The sequence below is a fragment of the Anabrus simplex genome, chromosome 2, assembly GCF_040414725.1.
Source record: "Anabrus simplex isolate iqAnaSimp1 chromosome 2, ASM4041472v1, whole genome shotgun sequence".
NCBI lineage: Eukaryota > Metazoa > Arthropoda > Insecta > Orthoptera > Tettigoniidae > Anabrus > Anabrus simplex.
The window spans coordinates 884680679-884703672 of NC_090266.1; the positions used below are offsets into that span (position 1 = coordinate 884680679).

General features: G+C 38.4%; 1 protein-coding gene across 2 annotated transcripts in view; it reads right to left on the reverse strand.

Annotated features, from left to right (window-relative positions):
• Positions 1 to 2510: 2510 nt before the first annotated feature.
• The window catches only part of mRRF2 (mitochondrial ribosome recycling factor 2), a 370843-nt gene continuing 350359 nt past the window's right edge, over positions 2511 to 22994 (reverse strand). For both annotated transcript variants that reach the window (XM_067139519.2, XM_067139520.2), the window contains exon 14: positions 2511 to 2711. In XM_067139519.2, the coding sequence (XP_066995620.2) occupies positions 2550 to 2711 (162 nt within the window). In that variant the 3' untranslated portion in view covers positions 2511 to 2549. The remainder of the gene's footprint in view (positions 2712 to 22994) is intronic.

The following is a 22994-nucleotide window of genomic DNA, read 5'->3' on the forward strand; positions in this document are numbered from 1 at the left end:
TCTCCATAAAATTAATCAAGCCTTGGCTAACCTTCAAATCCGAGACACTGATTCCATGTGCAGCGGCTATTTCTCATTCTTTAAGATACAGCATTTCGCGAGAAACGGCTTATCCAGCGTTGCGTAACAAAATCGTATATTTAAGCAGATCCTCCTCTACTTGCGGAAACTAGCCGCTTTTTGGTCCGCGAAATGCTTTGCGAGCGAGACTTGTTGGCCGCTTGAAGTGCACTTCTGTTACAGCGGTAGCGCACGTTTCATTTGGACACTGAATACTTGCTGCCCGTTGTCCTATTCCCCTATGTTTCTGCGTAACTGATCACCGCGAGTCTGTATGATGCAGTATTACTCGAATACTGTGGACTGACACATTTTTGAGATCACAGAATGTCCCGTACCCGAAACACTCGTAAAACTAGTGCAGTGGGATTTCCTGCCGACTATTAACAGCATGTTGCCCTGTATTTGGAATGCCCGCTTTTGCAATAGGAAGCCTGCTACTTGAGTAGTTTATATCTTTATTTCGAAACCCACCCGGAGCTGCGTGATGGGGATGTTCGAAGTTGTGGGTGCATCAAATAGGCCTACGTCAACATTTCTTTTTCTCCACTTTGGTCCCAAAAATATTGGGATGCGTAAATTATGCAAGGGTATTAATTACGCGAGAAAATACGGTAGTTTCCTTTATCAGACGGTAAAATTAACGGAAATTTATAGGTATTTCTGAACACTTGGGAGATAACGTTTGTTATATTTTTTTACCATAACGAGAAAAGAAAATACCAGAAACCGTCACCGACACAACCCCCTTAAAAACATTCAACTCATTAACATTATGCATTTAAATACGCGAAACTACCACATACAAAACATATGTCCCATACATTATTAACATACGACTTTGACAGAAAGGGGGGGGGGGGGGCGCATAGAAATGCAAGAAAAAACACGTGGCCTACAACTCCGACGAGACTACGCACAGAAACGATGTTAACAGCGCGCGAACAATACAATAACAAACTCATTCTTTCGTCCCGATTAACTGAGTTGCTACCGCGCGCTAGCCTGTCTTGCTTGCAGGACGATTGGCCCGATACACGAAGGCGAAGGACGAAAAACTCACGAAATAAAGCATCAAATAAATACGCTTGAAAATGAGGTTTCGTAAATTACACAAGCACATAAGAATTTATCCTTGATCCTAGGGGAAGAGTATTGGCCGTACTAGAGGTTATATTGGTCAAAAATAGGAAGAAGTAAAAATAAATCGGAAAATCGGAAGACGAGTTAAAAACCGGAAAGTTTCCGGGTAAATCGGAAGGGTTGGCAGGTATGCAACTAGCACTTATCTAGGTTACATTAGCTAGGCGGTCTGTTGAAAGAGCCGGGCGATGCGCCCATTAAAAACGTCCTACAGAGAACACTGCATAAGACCTATCTGTGTTGGTGCAATGTAAAAAATCAAAACAAAACCTACTTTTTTCATCTGCAATGACATAATCTGTATGCTGCTGATCTCAACCGTATCTCATGACCTTGTAACTGACTCTCTTCTTGAACCAGCTATTTTTCATGTAGAAGCCAAGGAGATGTTCCCTGTCTGTGCATTCAATTGTCGTGTGATGATGGCTCCATTTTCATGGATGACCTTTTCTAGATCATTGAAGAATTTGGTTTTACCATCCTGGTTGCACCCAGCCAGTGGTGCATACATCTGTAACAGCATTAGCTTTTCCTGCTCTAGATTCACAGTTGCCATTATTCCTTCAATGATATACTCGATGTCAGTGATCCCTTCCAGGTCATTTGCCATGATGAATCCAACTCTGTTCTTCATCTCTTTGTTGTTACACTGCCAGTGTAGGGAGTACTGTTTTGTCAGCTTCTTTGTCCCTTTACCTCAGCCCTCAGAATTGCAATTTTCCTTCTTTCCATGAGGTCCACTAGTTCTTCACATTTTTCTGAAAGGCTGAGTATATTGACAGTCCCAATTTGTGTTATCTGTCCTCTCCAAGATAGGTGCACATTCACCCAACCCTGCCTAACATCAGTCTGTAAGCCATTATACCTTGCATAAGTCTGCTCCTGCAGGTGTCTTAATTGAGGATTTTGCATTCTGAGGCTCTGATTTTGATTGAACGCTAATTTCAAACCTCTTACTGACCTGCTAGCCCGAACAATAGAGTTCTTTTCTATTGGGGTTGACTCCCATAGCCTTTGGCAGTCCTTTGCCACACCTGCAAAGCAGTAGCTTTTTGAGGAATTTATGTGGCATTTCAACCACAAAGGCTTCAATTATAGCCATTAGTTCTCCCTTAGTTTGTCAGGTTTGGTATTGGCTAGTAATATCTACTGTCATGTATAATAGCAGGATATTCCTGGCCTGGCACTAACGTTAATTATACATTAATGTATATTATTAGAGATCCAACCATTACCGTACAGCACTCAATATAAGATGGGGGAAGATAGGTGCTTGGGGGCATTCAACTGTCATGAAAAGTCAGGAGTATTGAAATGACTAGATATTTTTATTGGATACAAAATATTTACAACCCTCTTATATTATCAAGAGCTTTCTCTTCGTCAGAAAGTGACATCAGTCTGTAGTCATGAAATTCCATGGTGAATGAGGCAGTCCCTGATGTAATTGTTCTTAGGTCTGAGGAGTAACCAAGCAATTCCTGCATGGGTACAACAGCTGAAATTACCTGAAAATATAAAAAACAAAATCAAAATGTAAAGGCAAGTGTGAACTACTTTAAGAAAAATAATGAACACATTTCCTCACCAACCCTTTTAAGATAATAACCACAAATTTAGATTGCACTTCTTGAAACCTTAAATAACCAAGAAGGAAATACACCACATCAGCTGACACATTAGTTTCTAAGAATGGAAGTTCGGAAAATTCATTCTTACATGCTACCACTGCACTATCTCGAAGGACCTGCAGCAGGACTCTCCGGAGACCAAATGCCATTAATTTAACTGCACTATCCAATTCCAATGAACAGTACTAAAAATTATAGTTTCATAATATGGAATTATTAGAATTATTATAACAATTATTATAATAATTATAACAATAACAATTATAACAATTCTTTCAATACCATACCTTGTTACGAGATATGTTGTTGTTTGTTTGAGTCATCAGTCCATAGACTGGTTTGATGCCACTCTCCATGCCATCCTATGCTGTGCTAAATTTTCATTTCTACATAACTATTGCATCCCACATCTGCTCTAATCTGCTTGTCACATTCATACCTTGGTCTAACCCTACCGTTCTTACCACCTACACTTCCTTAAAAGATCCGTATAAAAATCATTCCTTTGTCCCAATCTGAATTCTCCTACTGTATTATCTTCTCTTCCTTGGCCTACCACTGCATTCCAGTCTCCCATCACAATTAGATTCTCATAACCTTTTACATATTTTATTAAATCGCACCGACACAGATAGGTCTTATGGCGGCGATGATTATGATTCATTATGATTGGGCAGAGATTCAGAACCCAGGAACACCACTTATCACCAGTGAACAAGTCCTGGGTGTCTTAAGATGTGTCCTATCATTCTATCTCTTCTTCTCGTCAAATTTAGCCAAATCAAACTTTTCTCACCAATTCGATTCAGTATCTCTTCATTCGTGATTCGATCTATCCATCTCACCTTCAGCATTCTCCTGTAATACCACATTTCAAAAGCTTCTATTCTCTTTCTTTCTGAGTTAGTTATCGTCCATATTTCACTTCCATACAATGCCACGCTCCACACGAAAGTCTTCAAAAACATCTTTCTAATTCCTATATTAATGTTTGAAGTGAGCAAATTTCTTTTCTTAAGAAAGCTCTTCCTTGCTTGTGCTAGTCTGCATTTTATGTCTTCCTTACTTCTGCCATCGTCAGTTATTTTACTACCCAAGTAACAATATTCATCTACTTCCTTTAAGACTTCATTTTCTAATCTAATATTTCCTGCATCACCTGCCTTCGTTCGACTGCACTCCATTACTTTTGTCTTGGACTTATTTATTTTCATCTTGTACTCCTTACCCAAGACTTTGTCCATACCATTCAGCAGCAGCTTCTCGAGATCTTCCGCAGTCTCAGATAAAATAACAATATCATCGGCAAATCTCAAGGTCTTGATTTCCTCTCCTTGGATTGCAATTCCCTTTCCAAATTCCTCTTTGATTTCCTTTACTGCCTCACTCCTTTCTGCATTGCTGATTCTTTTTCAAAGCCCTCAATTCTTATCACTGCAGACTGATTTTTATAGAGATTGTAGATAATTCTTCGTTCTCGGTATCTGATCCCAATCACCTTCAGAATCTTACATAGCTTGGTCCAATCAACATTACTGAATGCCTTTTCTAGATCAACGAACGCTACCATGTACGTGGGCTTGTCCTTCTGAATTTGATCCTCTAGGATCAGACGTAAAGTCTGGATTGCTTCATGTGTTCCTACATTTCTTTTGAAGCCAAATTGATCTTCTCCCAACTCAGCTTCAACTTGTCTTTCACCGGGCGAGATGGCTGTGCGGTTAGGAGTGTGCAGCTATAAGCTCGCATCCGGGAGATAGTGGGTTCGAACCCCACTGTTGGCAGCCCTGAAAATGGTTTTCCGTGGTTTCCCATTTTAACTCCAGGCAAGTGCTGGGGCAGTACTTTAATTAAGGCCACGGCCGATTCCTTCCCATTCCTAGGCCTTTCCTGTCCTATCACCACCATAAGACCTATCTGTGTTGGTGCGATTTATTAAAATATGTAAAAGGTGATGAGAATCTAATTGTGATGGGAGACTGGAATGCAGTGGTAGGCCAAGGAAGAGAAGATAATACAGTAGGAGAATTATCGGGACAAAGGAATGGAAGAGGAAGTCAGCTGGTTGAATTCTGCATTGATCTTAATTTAGTCCTTGCTAAAACTTGGTTCAAACAACACAAATGACGGCTGTATACATGGACGAAACCTGGAGACACTGGAAGGTACCAAATAGACTTCATTATGATTAAGGCAGAGATTCAGAAACCAGGTACTGGATTGCAAAACATTCCCAGGAGCTGACGTGGACTCTGACCACAACTTGTTGGACATGAAATGCCATCCGAAATTGAAAAAACTGAAGAAAGTAAGGAATACAAGGAGATAGGATCTAGACAAGTTGAAAGAAAAGAGTGTGAGGGATCATTTCAAGGAACAAATTGCACAAGGACTAAATGAAAAGGCTGAAGGAAACACAATAGAGGAAGAACGGACAGTTGTAAAAAATGAGGTCAGTAGGGCTGCTGAAGAAATGTTAGGGAGGGAAGAAAATATAAACTAAGAATCAATGGATAACTCAGGAGATACTAGACCTGATTGATGAAGGACAAAAATACAAGAATGCAAGAAATGAAGAGGGCAGAAAAGAATACAGGCGATTAAAGAATGAAGTGAACAAAAAATGCAAAACAGCTAAGGAAGAATGGTTGATGGAGAAGTGTAAGGATGTTAAAGGTTGTATGGTCCTAGGAAAGGTAGATGCTGCACACAGGAAAATCAAGGAAACCTTTGGAGAAAGTCAATCTATGATGATGATGATGATGATAATGATGATGATGATGATTATTGTTGTTTAAAGGGGCCTAATATCGAAGGTCATCGGCCCCTAAAAGTAAATCTAGGTACATGAATATTGAGAATTCAGATGGAAAATCACTTCTAGGGAAGAAGACAAAGCAGAAAGATGGCAGGAACATATCCAACAGTTGTATCAAGGTAAAGACATAGATGATTTGTTTCTGGGACAAGAGGCTCTGGATGCTGATGAAATGGGAGACCCAATTTTGAGGTCAGAGTTCGACAGATCTGTGAGAGACCTAAATAGGAACAAGGCACCTGGAATTGATGACATTCCCTCTGTATTACTGAATGCCTTAGGAGAAACAAGCATGGGAAAGTTATTCCATCTAGTGTGTAAGATGTATGAGACAGGAGAAGTGCCATCCAATTTTCGCCAGAATGTTGTTATTCCTCTTCCCAAGAAAGCCGGTGCTGACAAGTGTGAAAACTACTGCACCATTAGTTTAGTATCTCATGCCTGCAAAAGTTTAACATGTACCATTTACAGAAGAATGGAAAGACAAGTTGAAGCTGAGTTGGGAGGAGATCAATTTGGCTTCAGAAGAAATGTAGGAACATGTGAAGCAATCCTGACTTTACGTCTGATCTTAGAGGATTGAATTAAGGACAAACCACGTACATGGTATTTATAGATTTTCTTTTGCTATTTGCTCTACGTTGCACCGACACAGATATGTCTTATGGCGATGATGGGACAGGAAAGGCCTAGGAATGGGAAGGAAGCGGCCGTGGCCTTAATTAAGTTACAGCCCCACCATTTGCCTGGTGTGAAAATGGGAAACCATAGAAGACCATCTTCAGGGCTGCCGACAGTGGGGTTCGAACCCACTATCTCCCGGAAGCAAGCTCACAGCTGCGCACCCCTAACCACACGGCCGACTCGCCCGGTCATTCATAGATCTAGAAAAGGCATTCAATGATGTTGATTGGACCAAGCTATTTGAGATTCTGAAGGTGATTGGGATCAGATACCGAGAACGAAGAATTATCTACAATCTGTATAAAAATCAGTCAGCAGTCTGTCTCCACTCCCTTTCAATATTTATATAGAACAGGCAGTAAAGGAAATCAAAGAGGAATTTGGAAAGGGAATCACAGTCCAAGGAGAGGAAATAAAAAACCCTGAAGTTTGCTGATGATATTGTTGTTTATTCTGAGGCTGGAGGAGATCTCGGGAAGTTGCTGAATAGTATGGACGGAGTCTTGGGTAAGGAATACAAGATGAAAATAAATAAGTCCAAAACAAAAGTAATGAAGTGCAGTCGTACGAAGGCAGGTGATGAAGGTAATATTAGATTAGGAAGTTTTAAGTGAAGTACATGAATATTGTTACTAGGGTAGTGAAATCACTAATGATATCAGAAGTAAGGAGGACATAAAATACAACTAGCACAAGCAATGAAGAGCTTTCTTAAAAAAAGAAATATGCTCACTTCGAACATTGATGTAGGAATAAGAAAGATGTTTCTGAAGATTTTCTTCTGCAGCTTGGCATTGTATGGAAGTGAAACATGGACGATAAGTAGCTCAGAAAGAAAGAGAACAGAAGCTTTTGAAATGTGGTATTACAGAAGAACACTGAAGGTGAGATGGATAGATCAAATCATGAATGAAGAGATACTGAATCGAATTGGTGAGAGGAGAACGATTTGGCTAAATTTGACAAGAAGAAGAGATAGAATGATAGCACACATTTTAAAATACCCAGGACTCGTTCAATTAGTTTTTAAGGAAAGTGTAGGCAGTAAGGATGGTAGGGGTAGACCAAGGTATTAATATGACAAGCAGATTAGAGCAGATGTAGGATGCACCAGTTATGTAGAAATGAAAATGTTAGCACAGGATAGGGTGGCATGGAGAGCTGCATCAAACCAGTGTATGGACTAATGACTCAAGCAGCAACAATGATTAGGAATGTTGACTCTGTTCTATGTAAAAGGGTACAGTGTTTTAAGATGGACCATACTTTCTGCCTTTTTGTGTGGTTTTTGCATTGTACAGAGAAACCTACATCAGATGATGATGATGATGATTTTTTTAAAGGGGCCTAACATCTAGGTCATCAGCCTCTAATGATATAAGAAACTAAATGTGATAATAATTCAAATTAAAAATTTACACACTGACTCTGTTTTTAAAATAATCAGTGTATCTAATTTGCAATGCTTTTCTCATACAATTTTTTAAAAATAGATTAAAATGTACTAAAATGGAATAACGCATTGCCTTTGAAATGAAATCATATATTCCGTTCCAATTATAAGTAAAAAGAAACACATTAAAAGTATACAAAGATAGACTAAAAGAGAGTTAAGAGAATAACAAAGGGTTAACAATAAAAAAATTGAAAACAAATAGAAAATTCACTTCTAAAAATGGTTAAAAAGGCCACTATCCCTCACAAAACGAATGACAAGGTCTACTAACTGCTCGTCATCCTGTATGTTCGTATTTACATTAAGATCCTGGTAGCTACTATCTCTAACTAATAGATTTTGCTATATCCTCATTTACTATGGTTTACTGATATGTACTTTTTACAGTACCTATTCATGCATAATTTAAAGTTATTACTCGCTTGTCCCTTGTTGGAGCCTCTTTAATCATCCTTTTACAAGTTGCCCTTGACGCTGCAGAACTTTATTCAGTGGTTCACTTAGGACTGTCCCACCTATTTGCTTGAGGCCAAATATGTCTTCCTCCTGTTTTGTTTTTCTGAATTTTCTCATTGGAGGTCACTCTCCATGTCACTCTGTAATGTCTATGGCAACTTTGTTTTCTACTGGTTCTGTGCCTCTGTATTATTTATTTGCTACCTTTTCAATGGCTATTTATTTAAATCCTAAACAAAGATTCTCTTAAGGCCTATGTTTATATTTTTCTTAATGTTTTTGTTACCGGGCGAGTTGGTCGTGCGGTTAGAGGCGCTTGCTGTGAGCTTGCATCCGGGAGATAGTGGGTTCAAATCCCACTGTCAGCAGCCCTGAAGATGTTTTCTGTGGTTTCCCATTTTCACACCAGGCAAATGCTGGGGCTGCTCCTTAATTAAGGCCACGGCCGCTTCCTTCCAACTCCTAGGCCTTTCCTATCCCATCGTCGCCATAAAACCTATCTGTGTCAGTGCGACGTAAAGCCACTAGCAAAAAAAAAAAGTTTTTGATTCTTACTTCCTTTTTGGGTAATCTTAGTTTTAGTATCCTTTCAGTTCTATTTCTTAATAAGTCCTTTGCCAGGCCTCTTTCAAATAAAAGGAGCAGTCTTTCTGGGGCTTCTGTCATGCACTTCTCAATGACCGGAGAGACACAGAAGAGTACTCTGTAGGCTACATATTCTGTGTGTGTCAGCACGTAGCCAGCCTTATTATTCTGTATGGCTTGAACTCTATTACTATCCTCATGCATTCTTCATCTTCATGACACTACTGCAGACTGTAAACTGTGTTCCGTTTCTACCTGCAAGCCGATAAGATAAACACAGCCAGAAAAAGATGGATTTACCCAGAGCCAACCAGAAGAATTGGACTTAAGTATCATTCGTCAGAGATTTTCCATTAAATGCCAAGCTATTGCATAATTCTAAATTTCAACACTCAATTTCTAATAGGAGATATTTTACTTTCTCTTTAAGAGACATAGCACTTGACTTTGTATGCCACTGGTTGGGAAACTATGCATGATTAAAGGCTTGCCTTTTAAGCTTTGATCAACCTGAGTTGACATAATAAATTACCAGCCCCATGCTGTTTTTGTATGCTTATTTCCCATGTGGGGCCCTTGTTAATGTTGTTAATTGATCAGCCATGTGCTGTTTTTGGTACTTATTTATTGCCAATTCATGGTTTTTCCTAATGCTAATCACTGAACTGCCCAGTGTTGCTATATAATGTTAAACTACTCTTACCTGTTAATGCCAATTTGTGGCATTCCTAAATTTCTCATCTATTTGCAAAATAATGTTGCTTTTGTAATTTAGACTTTGGTCTTTCTCTTGTATTCTTGTATTGCCAAATTCTGGCACTCATCCAGATAAACCTAATTCTCAACTTTAAAAGTTGTTTAACAATTTCAAAACACTGGTCTTATGTTTCAAATATCTGTATAGCTGTTCTGTGGCTTTTGCTCAAGCTCAAGCTAATTGTTGATTAAATTTCAATTTTCGAACTAATGAACAATAGATTCCTTTTAAGAAGTGTATTAGTCAAACAATAATAAATTTATAAGCAATTGTACTATCTGTGGTTCCATGCTCCTTCACTCAATCGTCCTTTACATTCCTATCAATGGTCTACCATTCTGTCCCCTGGGGAGTTTGAGGAAATTACTCCCAAATCCCTCCACCGTAGAACGACAGAGATGGTACTCGGATGTTTTGGACTACAATGCAGATCGGCCAGGGCCACACAATCCATAAGAATGTGTAATATGGTCAGATGACTGCCATAAGTACACACCGGTGGGGGCTTCTCCCTTCAGTACATAGAAGTGCGTTGTTATACCATGGCCGATCCGAAGGCGACATAATACCACTGCTTTTCTTCTAGAAACCTGAAGAGAATTCTTCCATACCCTTGTTGTTCCTTTATTTGTTCTCAGCTTATCTGAGAGAGGGGTGGCCTGCCATTCCATTTCCCAATGGGACATCACCAAATGTCTCAGCTGGGAATGAATATCACTGGCTGGAACCTTGTCATGCACTGCGGGGCAATGAGACTGCCTCCTTGGCAGCCCTCTCAGCTAGCTTGTTTCCTGATACACCCATGTCACTTGGGAGCCACAAAAACGCGAATGGAACTTCAAAATGAAAAATTTCTTTTTCAAATTAAATAAAAGTGAACAACTAGGAAAAACATACACATCACAGATGAACAAAAGTGCTGTATACTAACAGATTTTTAACATTTGTTGAAGTGAAACATAAGTAGATCCATCTTCCCTTCCTATTTCACCACCCCATTCAACCCTCCTCATATATTTTAATTATTTTTATCTTTTTTAAATGAATATTATTTTAAGCATAATAAGATACTTTTTAAGAAGTTTTGAGAAGAAAAAATTCTTTGTAATTTCGCCTATGCAATGTAATGCAACTGAAGATGTTCCTGAGGAACAAAACATGTACTACAAATAATTAATTTGCTTAAAGCAAATGTACAGTATCAAACAGATGGAAATTTAATTTTATTGATTTAATATAATAGACGGTTGAAGTCAGTTAAAAGTGTTGCAACAAGTGGTTTAGAAACCCGGGAAATGTAGGTGAAGATGATAATTCATTGATGTGGATGAACGTGCAAGATCGCTGTTTGTGTATTGGCAGTTTGGTAACCAATCCGGAGGCTCTGAGTTTGAAAAAGCCTGCGTTGACTGAGGGATGCATGAAGATGTTTCAGTGGTAGCGTTGTTTCCAGTGGACTTTTGCAGACATGACAGCCATGTGGAGCAGGGTCAAATAGTAGCAGGTAAGGTAAGGAAGCAAGTTTGGAGCTCGTGCGTGTATGCAACGAGTTGATTACTATTACTCTTCATGACCACTGCGGTTGCTGTTGATAACGATTACCATTATGAAATCTTTGCTGTAAGAGTTCTTTACGGTTGCATTACTGTACCATTACCATTACGAGTGCATTACTTGGTAATTACAACTTCACAGTGAGCAGTTGGTGGAAGACGCTACATAGTGCTCTTTTGAAAGTCAGCGTCTGGGAAATGCACACTGTGGGTAGTGTCTTATAGGTATAATCTGGAGATAATGTGTTGTGCACAGAACTGATTATAGCTAGAAGAAATTGTAGGCCAAGTGTTCAGCGCTTGGTCGTTCTTTTATTGATTTGATATGGCATTTGTCTTGGGTGTAGCCCACAGAAGTTTTTTTTTTCTTTTTCTTTACACGGTGAAGTCGTTTGATTAACAGAGTATAGTGAGGTGACTGGGTTTGTTTTCACAAACAGTTATGATCCCGGATAAATAGATTTCACCGTAATGGTGCTATTGTGCTAATGTAAGATAAGGTTAAGAATGGGCAGTCATCATATCTGTAGGGAATCATCAATTTGAAGTGTGGCCTTCAGAACTATGCATAGCTGTGATGTATATATTGTAGATGTGTTGGTATCGAGTTGGTATCATCATGTGATTATTATTGTTGGTGTTTGTTTAGTTTTATTTTGTTTCGGGAGTAAACTCTAGTAGTGAAACTTATAGTAAATCTTTTATTGGTGGAGTAAGGAAAAACCTGGCCTGCTGCACAAATTCATTTTCAGGGTTAAATAGTAGCAGGTAAGGTAATGAAGCAAGTTTGGAGCCCTGTGAGCCTGGCGACCGTTGCCTTGGGAGAGGGAGTTCTTTAATGCTTCACAGAGTCAATTATTCCTGTAAATCTTTTGCAGGTGGAGCCAATTTCGTTATTTACGGGTATATTTTATTCTAGTTACCATTTATCCATTTTGTCTTTCAATTCCGCCAAAAAGTTACAATATCTTTATTCGTTTGACTTGTATGTTGTTTACTATAAAGGGTGACATTTATGCTGCAGTGTCTATTGGGATTTAAATGCCCATCAGAAAACGCGGTAATCCTAGCTGGGAACCCGTTTTTAAATGGGGAAGGGCAAAGGGTTAACTGTTATCATGTTGGCCACAGTAGACTGCTTAGGACAGCATTTCTGAGAGCAACGTCCTTCTTTCATAGTTGCTGCAATTTCTTCATACCACTGAGGAATGAGTTTTAGTTGAGTAACCCCAGAAAAAGATGGAATGGACTCCTCAGCAGCAGCAAAAATGACTTGTATATTATAAGTTATATCACTGTCTATGCTCTGGTTATTTGTGTCGTTAAAGTCTGCTAGTGATGTGAACTTATCAACACATTTAAGAATCAATTGCGGAGGCGTCTTCAATCAATTCCTGTTCCAACAAAGTAAGATTAATGGGAAATGGTCACTGTCACAGAGATCATCGTGTACATCCCACTGAAGCAGGGGAGCGAGCACAAGGCTGCAGAGATTAACGACAATATGGTTTAATGTTCCGTGTACTATGCTCAAAGGTATTGGTTCCCCTGTATTCAAAATGCACAGATCCAGCTCTGTTATCAACAGTTCCAGCTCTCTTCATCTGGAGCAAGGCATTTCAGAACCCCATAATGGGTGATGGGCATTAACATCGCCCAATAAGAAAAAAGGAAGTGGGTGCTGATCTGTAAGACAAATTACTGTATTTCTCCAAAACCAAGATGACGTTCTCTTCTCAGAGTCTCACGTAAGAAATCAAGGGTAGTCTTGCATTTGCAACCTAACAGTAAAAACACCAATGGCAGCTACCACAGTTGCTTCTCATCATCAAACTTTAACTTATTAGGTCTACGGGCTACATCGCTAGCCGCGGCGTCAAGTTGTACAGTGCCTCTGTGTAATGTCACTAATTCTCGGGAAATAGTGAAGAGAGAATGACATTCTAATTGGTGGGAGACAGACTCGCAGACTCTCAATATCCCTGAATAGATAAAAAAAAAGTAACTGTATTAGCTTCTACAAAAAGTTTCTCAAATCCGCAGAATGGCATCAAAACAAGCGAGCCTTCGAATTCTTAGAAAGGGCATGGCTACTCAGTGGCAGAGTTATAAGGCATCTACTGTACCCGACACTTAGTAAAATTAACAGTTTTACAAACAGCAGGAATACTTTTGTAATGAATCGTTGTATTGTAAAGACACGTGGAACAGGTGTCGATATTATGATGTCAATTTTAAGTTAATGGTTATTAAACATGCGGAAATGCAGAATAATTGTGCAGTGGCAAGAAAACACGGTATAACTAAAGCCAATGTTCCGCATTAGCGTGAAGACAAAGATAGCTTAAAAATGCATTCAGTGGTCTGCAACAATGACGCTTTAAACCTCTTGGAGCCAGGAGCCGATTTGGTCGGCCGCACACTATCAGCTGGAAGAGGCCAGAGCTCCGCCTCCACTCTACTACTGTAAGATGCCAGGCCGATTTTAGTGGAAATACACGTATTTTAAAATTTGCGTATATCTAGCGGTGTATGGCAAATACCAACATGAAATTTTCTGCATATTGACTATAGAAAAAACAACTGATTTAGAGTGATATAAAGAATCAAAATAATTTTATTGTTGATTTATAGTTGTCGATAACATTTATTTTCAAGAAGAGAAAAGCATTTTTGCACTTTCTCTCTCAATATCTACTTGGAAAGAATCATTTACGATACAAAAGGATATGCGTAATTATGTATAATGTATTTATAAATACAATTCTATAGAATAACTAATCTGAACGAGAAAAATAAAAACATAAAAAGTAAAAATTCAAACACATGTCACTAGTAAAAACCAGATAATTTCGCTCACCGATAAAATTCGCTCATATGTATCGATGTATGGCAAATACTGACAAGAAATTTTCTACATGCAGACAACACAGTATAAAAATAATTCTGAATTATTAAACAATAAAAAATAATAGTTGATATTATAGTTTTTGTTTTCAGCAAAAACGTATTCTCATTTTCGGTTTTAGTATCTATTTGAAAAAAAGAATTTTACAATACAACAGAATATACATAATTAAGAAATCTATGGCATTAAAGCCCTAATATGCTTTGGCCTGTCAAGCGACCACTGCTCAGTTCGAAGACCTGCAGTTTACGAGGTGAGGCATGATCAGTGAGACGAATACTCTCGGTCATTGTTTTTGTAGACCATTAGTCACCCTCTCACCCTCAGGTATCTTCTCAACTGCAATCATGTAGGGTAGCCTAGGTAGAGTGAAACTCGAACCAACCCTCAGGATGAGGTAAAAATTCTTGTTCTGGCCGGGAATCCAACCCATGTCCTCCAGGTGAGAGGCAGGCAGGCTACACTTGGCCCGCGGGGGACCGGCCTTTGCGTAACGATAGGACTATATGTGACTATAGGGTTTAGCACAGAGAAAGTGAAAAGTAAATTGAATTATGATATGTGCAGAGAATCACACGGAGGGGCATGTTTAGGTCGAGGAAGGAGACAGGAGATTGAGGAATGTTGTCGGATTCATTGGAACAAATTTCCACAAAATGTTCTCCAGAGACATCATCATCATCATCATCATCATCATCATCATCATTAGTTTCATCTACCACCATATTCACAGCAGCTTTATTGCCCTTAGGAACAATTAAATGTCTCTTCTTTAGCTGCGGTAATCTCAGGGCCATGTCCGGTATAATTTCATCGCTACTCTCTGAACTAAATTCACTATCGCTATCCGATAAATCATCCGCCTTAACTTCGCATTGTTCCAAATACTGTGTTAATTTATCGTCATCAATACCTGCACGTAAAATACTTGCCACTTGCTGTGACAAATCCACTCACTGCAAGGAGCAATCTCTTACTGACCGGTTAGTGGTATTTGTAAACACAGGAAACAACTCTTGTGAAAGCTATAACACCCTCTTACAACTGACAAAGCAAGGTCAGGCACACAATCACGTGTAGCCCCTTGACTATAGGTTGTCACAAAAGTATGCGCGTCACTATAGGTTGCCACAAAATTATGTATAAAACTTATCACAGAATTTTTAAGCCGGGCGATGTAATCGGCTCTGGCAACTTCCGAATGGATTTTTAAAGGCTGACCTGATCAGCTTTGGCAATTTAAAGGCTGGGTGCTCGTTCTACCGCCTGGCTCCAAGAGAGTTAAAGAAGTCAAAGATGAAATTGTGAGGTACACTACCGGTCAAAAGTTTTATCACCTATCTCAACTATGGATTTGTGGTTAAAACAGAGATGTAGTTTTAAATAATCTCTCATAGCCCGGTTTTGATAATAAAATAAGCATAAACATGTCGTGTATTTGACCGGTTCTCCGCATGGAGGGTCGCTGATGAGTAACCACAACAACACTGAAGTGTCTTTACCCAAGACATATCCACTCGAATACGCCTCATTCCTTCAGCTGTCTGTGTAGCAAGCAGTTCACATTAGTTTTCAGTACACTGTGTGCAGCTAGCAGTGTGTTTGTGTATCTGATCAGGTGCATACCATATTACCTCCAAATGGGACGGAAGCAGGAGATTGGAACTGAAAAACGTGCTGTAATTGTAGCTCTGCATCACGAAGGGTATTCTAGTAGGACAATAGCAACAAAAGTTGGCGTAGACCAATCTACAGTGGTGTATACTGTACCAGGAAAGCCTAGGTCCTGGTCCATATCAATCGAAAGAAACGTTATTCCAGCATAAAAGATCCGACCGACGTACGAACATCTATGTAAAGAATGTTCCAGTATGTGCCAGATCCCACGAGTGCACTAGGCGGAGTCAAGTGACGTCACCTGTCGCTCGAAGCTCACCTCCCCTAGAGATATTTCTCGAAAAGAATTTTCTTTTGTCAGCTTTTCAACGCCTTAACCAATTTCAACGGGACAAACGCTGAATCATAGCGGACGTCATAAAAGTTAAGCCTGTGAATTTCGAATTAATTCATCCCATGGTTGTTGAGTTATAATAATTTAAAGTCTAAAGAAATTACGCACTCACGGTCACATGGCCAAGAGATGCTACCCCTCCCAGCGCTGGTATCTATATATGTCAAGGCTAGCCAGCAAGCAGGCCAGTACAAGGACGAGTATACAGCTGAGTGTGAGTGAGACAGAGGAGAGACCGACCCGCGTACAGTATGTTCGCGCAGTCACGGTGAAAGTACTTGCCGTCGCATTTCCGGAACCCGAAGTTATATCGCCGACAGAATTATAAAAGACGTCGCACTGTATTTAGTACATCGCGTCGCGGCTACAGCCTAATTCTAAAAGACATTTAAGAATATAATACGAGTGAACTTATTGAAGTGCAAATATCAAATATTTAACGTTCACAGCATATGTCATTACGTGTAGACTTAGGTTACTTCAAATGATATTGAACTTCTACAGAAACTAATGTGTAGAATCACCAGAACTCATTTCTTTTCGAGTATTGAACTGTATTTCTTTATTCACGCCACATCAGTATACGACTTACAGTAATTTGAGTGAAAATTAAGAACTTTCCCTGAGGTAATATGACGTTATAATAACAAGATAAGCAGAAAATAATCCTTAGTGACTTAATGACTGTGTTCAAAGACTGTGATTATAGACTATGATTTGCCTTTTCAAGTGTGAACTGTGTAATTATGAACGTTTCAGTAACGACTTTAAATAGTATTTCATACAGGAAGGACTGTGATTCTTCATTTAACGTCTTGAAATTCAATTACGCCATAAATAGTGTTCAACAGTAAATGACAGTGTCAGTGATAACTACTCGCACTAAGTGAATCTTTCGTGTGCGAAAAATCACCCTAACAAGCTGCAATTCTACATGATCCAGTTCCAGCCGTCATCATCTCATCGGGAACGTCAACATGGTGTGTTAAGGGAACATCGCCGATCCTGATTCTCCACGGAACATTCCAGATGTCCATCCTTCGACATTTTGTAGCAACATTTCTTTCCGTAAGTGAGTAGTAACAAACTGACTAAAATTTTTTCATTAATTTTGAACAGTAGAAACTTCAGTGCCGCGTGTGAACAAATATTTCAAAGTTCTCATAATTTCTCAGAAGTGATTAATTTAATTTCAAATTTCAGTTTCATATCTCGTAGAAAGACTTTAGGCTTTTCAAGTGTGCTATATATCAAGGTTTACAAACAGAGAACTGAAAACTTTTAACAGAAATTTAATTTCTTATATCAACTTACAATTACAAGTGTGTGCTTAGGTTTAGAAAGACTTTAGGTGGAAATTCAATACCTCATATTCTCACATATGAAAGACTTTGGAATCAGTGATATTTATTCCATTTTCATGAACAGAATTCAGGAAGATTACGTCCAAACTTTTAATTTCAATGCCAGATTTGAGTCCAATAATCATATTGCAGGGTGAAGAATTAATAAATTGTTTTGAAAAAAAAATTTTTAACCATCTATTATTCGCTCTGCGAGTCTATCCTCCTCTGTATCGGCTCCAAAACCAAGTTCCACTCCCTGAGGTCCTACTCATGCCCTTTGCCCAAAAACTTTTCCTGGTACAGAGAGGATAGTATAATAATAGATGGCGCCGCAACTTCAAGGGCTTGATTTGGAGCCGTGCCATAATAATAGATGATGTGCCTGTAATAATCGCAACATTCAGGGTTCGATTCAAGTCATAATAAATTGCATTTTAAGTACAGGATCCGACTGCAACTATTACGAACACGAAGAACTTGTTGTATTTGACTTATTCGAATATTCCGGAAACATGGATAACTTACTTGCAGCAATCGAAGCTCTCAGGCTTAGCATTAACGATCAGAATGCTAAGATTGATAGGTCTAATTCTCAACTACAGGCGCAAATGGTAGAGTCTAATTCCCAGTTGCAGGCTCAAATAAACACACAAATAACCCCACTACAGTCACAGATAGTTGACTCTAATTCTCAACTACAGGCTCAAAATACTCAACTTCAAGCGCAGTTAACTGAGTCAAATAGTAATGCACCCTACGGGTCAGGGTAACCACAGTAATTCCCAACTAATCAGTTAAACAGATCTCAGGGTATCCTTGCCTCCAGAAAAATGGTTAATTTTTCTATGTTTGGTTTTACGTGTGTCCGAGGAGAAATACCGGTACCATACGCAGTTCAGAGAAAGTAACGATGCCTTGCGCGGTGTAGAGAAAGTAACGATATCCAACGCTTAGTAGTTGTTTCATAAACGCAAATTTCAGTCATCCATTTAGAAATAAAAGTATATATTCGCATAACGAGAATCTTACATACTAAATAAAACTATTAACTACCAATATAAATGAAAACTCACTTCATTATATAAGAAATTAATCATGAAACACATTTATTATATTGTCAAGTTTCGCAAAAGAAATGGTTAATATCTTCAATTATCAACTTAATAAATTAATATTTTAATCATTGAATCAAATATGTTAGGTCAGCGCTGCCTATTTCCTAAACTAAGCTTTCATCTGAATATACTGAGTAACGTATTCCTGAAATGAATTATCTTCCTTTCTAAAAATTACATATGGTTATTTAAATATGTTATATCACAGTCCTTTGGCGACGGTCGAAATTCATTATTCCAATAAATTATTCCATCAATCACGGTATAATTATATAGCTCATTAAAAATATAACCATCACGTTGTTCAAGTTTCTACGAAAAAGAATTGAATTTGAATAATATGTCCTGAATACAAATATCAGGGACCTATATTATGTTGAAAAGTATCTGAGTTCGTTGTTGCAAGTTAGCGTGAAGAAAATGAAATATTGAATGACGCACTAAGTTCCTCGGTCCTATTGCCATTTAAACTACGGCTCCTAACTAAGTATTCGCTCTAATAATATTCCGTATAAACCAAAACATCGATGATATCCAACGTAAATGTCAAATAAATTCCCTATTCTAGCTAAATAATTTCTTATGTATCGTATACCAGCTCAATATACATACAGCCAGTAAGCATTTACCATATATATGTGTGCTAATGCCAACACAAAGATATTTCAATACTACATTACGTTACTACATGCATACACGCTTATTCTTCCATGCAATGTCCATTCATTCAGTATATGACATAATCATGTATTCATTTATTCATCACCGGTTGTTATTCCTGTCAAACCACTTTCACACATCACTAAAATATATATAATATTACAGTTCGTACCTTGCTGTAGTTCCTCGCTGGGGCATACTTATACTCTGTAATGGCACTGCATGTGCTCCAACATCACATATTAAACATATCAAATACGCTTTACCTCCTATTATTCTGCGCAATATATCATTTCAAATACTATACACACTTCCAATATCTCACCATTAACCTACAATTCAATTCATATTTAACTCATTTAGCATTCACAACTAGCGCGCTTAACCTCCAATACTTAATTATGCAACGATATGTATCCCATAAATAGCGCAGAATTCGTTCCTCAGAACGCTTTTCTTAATCTTACAATTCCATATATAACCCCAAATTCAATATCTTTCCTTTCAATAAAATCATACGGCAAAGAGTATGGTAAGTAGTCTTAACCAAATCAACGTGCGTCCCTCTGTGACGTAACCGGGTTTGACTATTACTACATCACACATGGACCTTCCTAACTAACCGGGATTCTTTGAAAACAACTGTAGCACTATGTCGTATTTTTAAATGGTATTCCTTCATCCTTGGATAAAGTAATGTAGTAACATGCTATCACTTCATAACGAGATATCAACTGAATATTTCACACAGCACTTTCTTATATTCATAAGCACACTTAATTATTTCATGCTTAGGCTATTCAGATCTACTGTATATACTGGTAATACTCCACATAAGAAATTATATTACTTAATACTATTACTTAGCTCGCCATTCAATATCTCGGGCCTTAGTTGCTTCTCGGTGCGGTCGTAGTCCTTGGGTCAGGAACTGGGTAGAAATTCCACCAGTGGGATGTCAGGTAGAATGATCTCCTCCGCATGGGTCGGGTGGTTTTAACGGCCAGGACGACATCTCCCTCCAGGTTGGTCTATGCCGATTTAGCAAGCCATCATCTGCTCAGCAAGACAGTAGACAAAATGCGATGACTCTGAAAAATATAAGCTCATCATAGCTCTGCGTAGAATATATATTTTATGGTGATTGCTTCTTTTTTTGGTTTTTCTAGTAATTATTTTCACTCAGCGTGGCTTAATCTCGAGCTCTTTCGTCTCAACCAAGTTCCTATTTTCAAACGGCTTTGCGTCTGAGTATCTGGACGTATTATTCTAAGCTTCAGGATTTTACTTGCTCTTTCCAGTATTTTAACGCTTATTTACACGATTCGCTCAGTATTTCCTTATTTTCAGCGTAATACTTCTCGCAAAATGTTTCCAATATTGCTTATCTTAGAGTGCGAAGTTCAGAACGTCTTGTTCTCACCACCTCAATTTTTCAAGTCAGTTTTTTGTAATAATCTATTTATCCTTCTTATTTTTTTTAAAAAACAATTCTATCGATTTCACATCATTGTACACCGCCTTCATAGTGGTAGGTTTAATTTAGTCAAGGCCTCCTAGCATACATCAATATCGATATCTTGTTATACATTTCTTTGCCTTGGCTGGCCTCTACCTTCCGTAGGCGCCATTTTGAATATGTCCAGTAAATGCATCGGGTACATTTTACTCCCCCAGTACAGATTAAATATATTGCTTGCGATATATTTATTCTCTTGAATTATGATTGACAAATGTGACGATGCATTTCTGGCATTTCTCCATGGTTCTTTAATCGACTAATGGATTTTATTTCTCTATGGAATCGTATCGATTATTCTGTTATTATGATTGATGTTTTTTTAGCTTCTATAAGCCTATCTCTTTGCATATCAGCTGACTCACAAATATGTTTACTCTAGACTTGGTTTGCACTTCTGTGGGATTTATATTATCGTTTCTCCAGCCTTATTTTCTGGGAAATATAACTTCATATTACACGCATTGTGAACGTTTTTGTATTTTCCATCCATGCTTGTAATAAGACATGCATTATTTCCATAAGCATGTTCAATTCTATACGGTCCTTCATATAAATGATTGAACTTAGAGCATATTTTGGCTGGTGCGTTCGTTACTGGTGCCTTTTTAATTAAAACGAGATCGTTTTTCTTAAATGGTGCGCGAAATCTTGTCTTTCGTAACCTTCTTAGTCTCTTCTCAGACTGTTGTTTTAGCCTCTCTTGGACCATTTTATTGATCTGCTGGATATCTGGTTTCTGTTCAAGTGATATGTTTAATATATTGTCCCATGTTCTTCGTGATTCTTTATTGTAATGTACCAAGTTTGGGACCTGAGCAGTTGATTCATTTATGGTGTTATTTAGGCATTCCTCTATTATCTCTATTACATCAATCCATTTCCAGTGACAATGATTGCAGTATATCCTACAGAATTTTGCTATTTCTTTCATGTATCGCTCCACTGGATTTGCAGATGGGTGTCGAACTGAACATAATGTGTGTTTTATGCCCATACTTTTCATTCTTTCTCGGAACAGCATAGATGTGAATTGTGTTCCCCTGTCTGACAATATCCTTTCGGGCTTGCCCATTTTAGGAAATACATTCTCCACTAATCTGTGTAGAACTTGCTTCGTATTTGCCCGTTGTATTGGCTGTAGCGATATGTACTTCGAAAAGATGTCAATTACTACCAATATGTATTTGTTTCCCTTTTTGGCTGTCGGTAGTTTTCCAAAAATATCGATTGCATATATTTCTCTTACTTTAGATGGCAATATGGCGATAGGTTGGTTACTAGTGATAAAATTGTTGTGTTTGACCCGCTGACAAATATCACAGGTCTTAATTGTGCTTCTGACTGACTTCCTTAATCCTGACCATGTGAACTTCTCTGATAGTGTCGCAATGACTTTATCAATTCCTGCATGTCCTGTTACTTTATGCACGTGCCAAATTAATTCACATTGTAGTCTTTGTGGTACTATTATTCTTTTCTTGTTTGTGGTCTTATCTATGACTTTCGTTAATAAGCCGCTCAACATCTCATATTTGTCTTCTATTAACGGTTCCCTCTCATCAACCATCAACTTGTCAATTATGATCTTTAATTTTTCATCCATTTTCTGATATTCAGCAAGGTCTTCTAGTTTTGATAGCAACTCCTGGTCTTGATTATCTAGCATTAACTGTAAAACATTCTCCTCATGGTCTGCTGGATTTCTGCTTAATGCATCAGCTAATATATTTTCCTCCCGCTGCAGTGTTCAATTTTTAGATTAAATTGCTGTGTGTAAAGCATCCACCTAGTTACTCTTTCGCTGGTCATCATTGCTTTTAACCCAAAGGTTAATGCCTTATGATCCGTTCTGATGATCACGGGGTATCCATAAATAATTCGTCTCCATTGCTGTAGTGCATGTATTATGGCAAGGAGTTCGAGCTCCGTCGTCGTATAATGTAGCTCGTGTTTTCGCAGTTTCCTGCTCGTAAAGGCTAAGTACGTCCGTCTCTTACTCTCCTTTTCCTCTTGGTATAAACATGCTCCAACACCAATATTTGACGCATCTGCTTGGACAATAAAATCTTTCTCGAAATCAGGGTACCCTAGTTTGATGCTTTGCCTAAGCAATTCTTTCATTCCTATGAATGCGTTTTCGGCTTCTTCGTTCCATTTCCAACGGTTATTCGCCTTTAAGAGTTCCTGGAGTGGTGCAGCTATTTCTGTATAACCTCTACAGTGGTCTGAAAAGAATCCAGTCATACCTAGGAATTGTCTTATGTGTTTCACTTTAGAAGGACGTGGGAA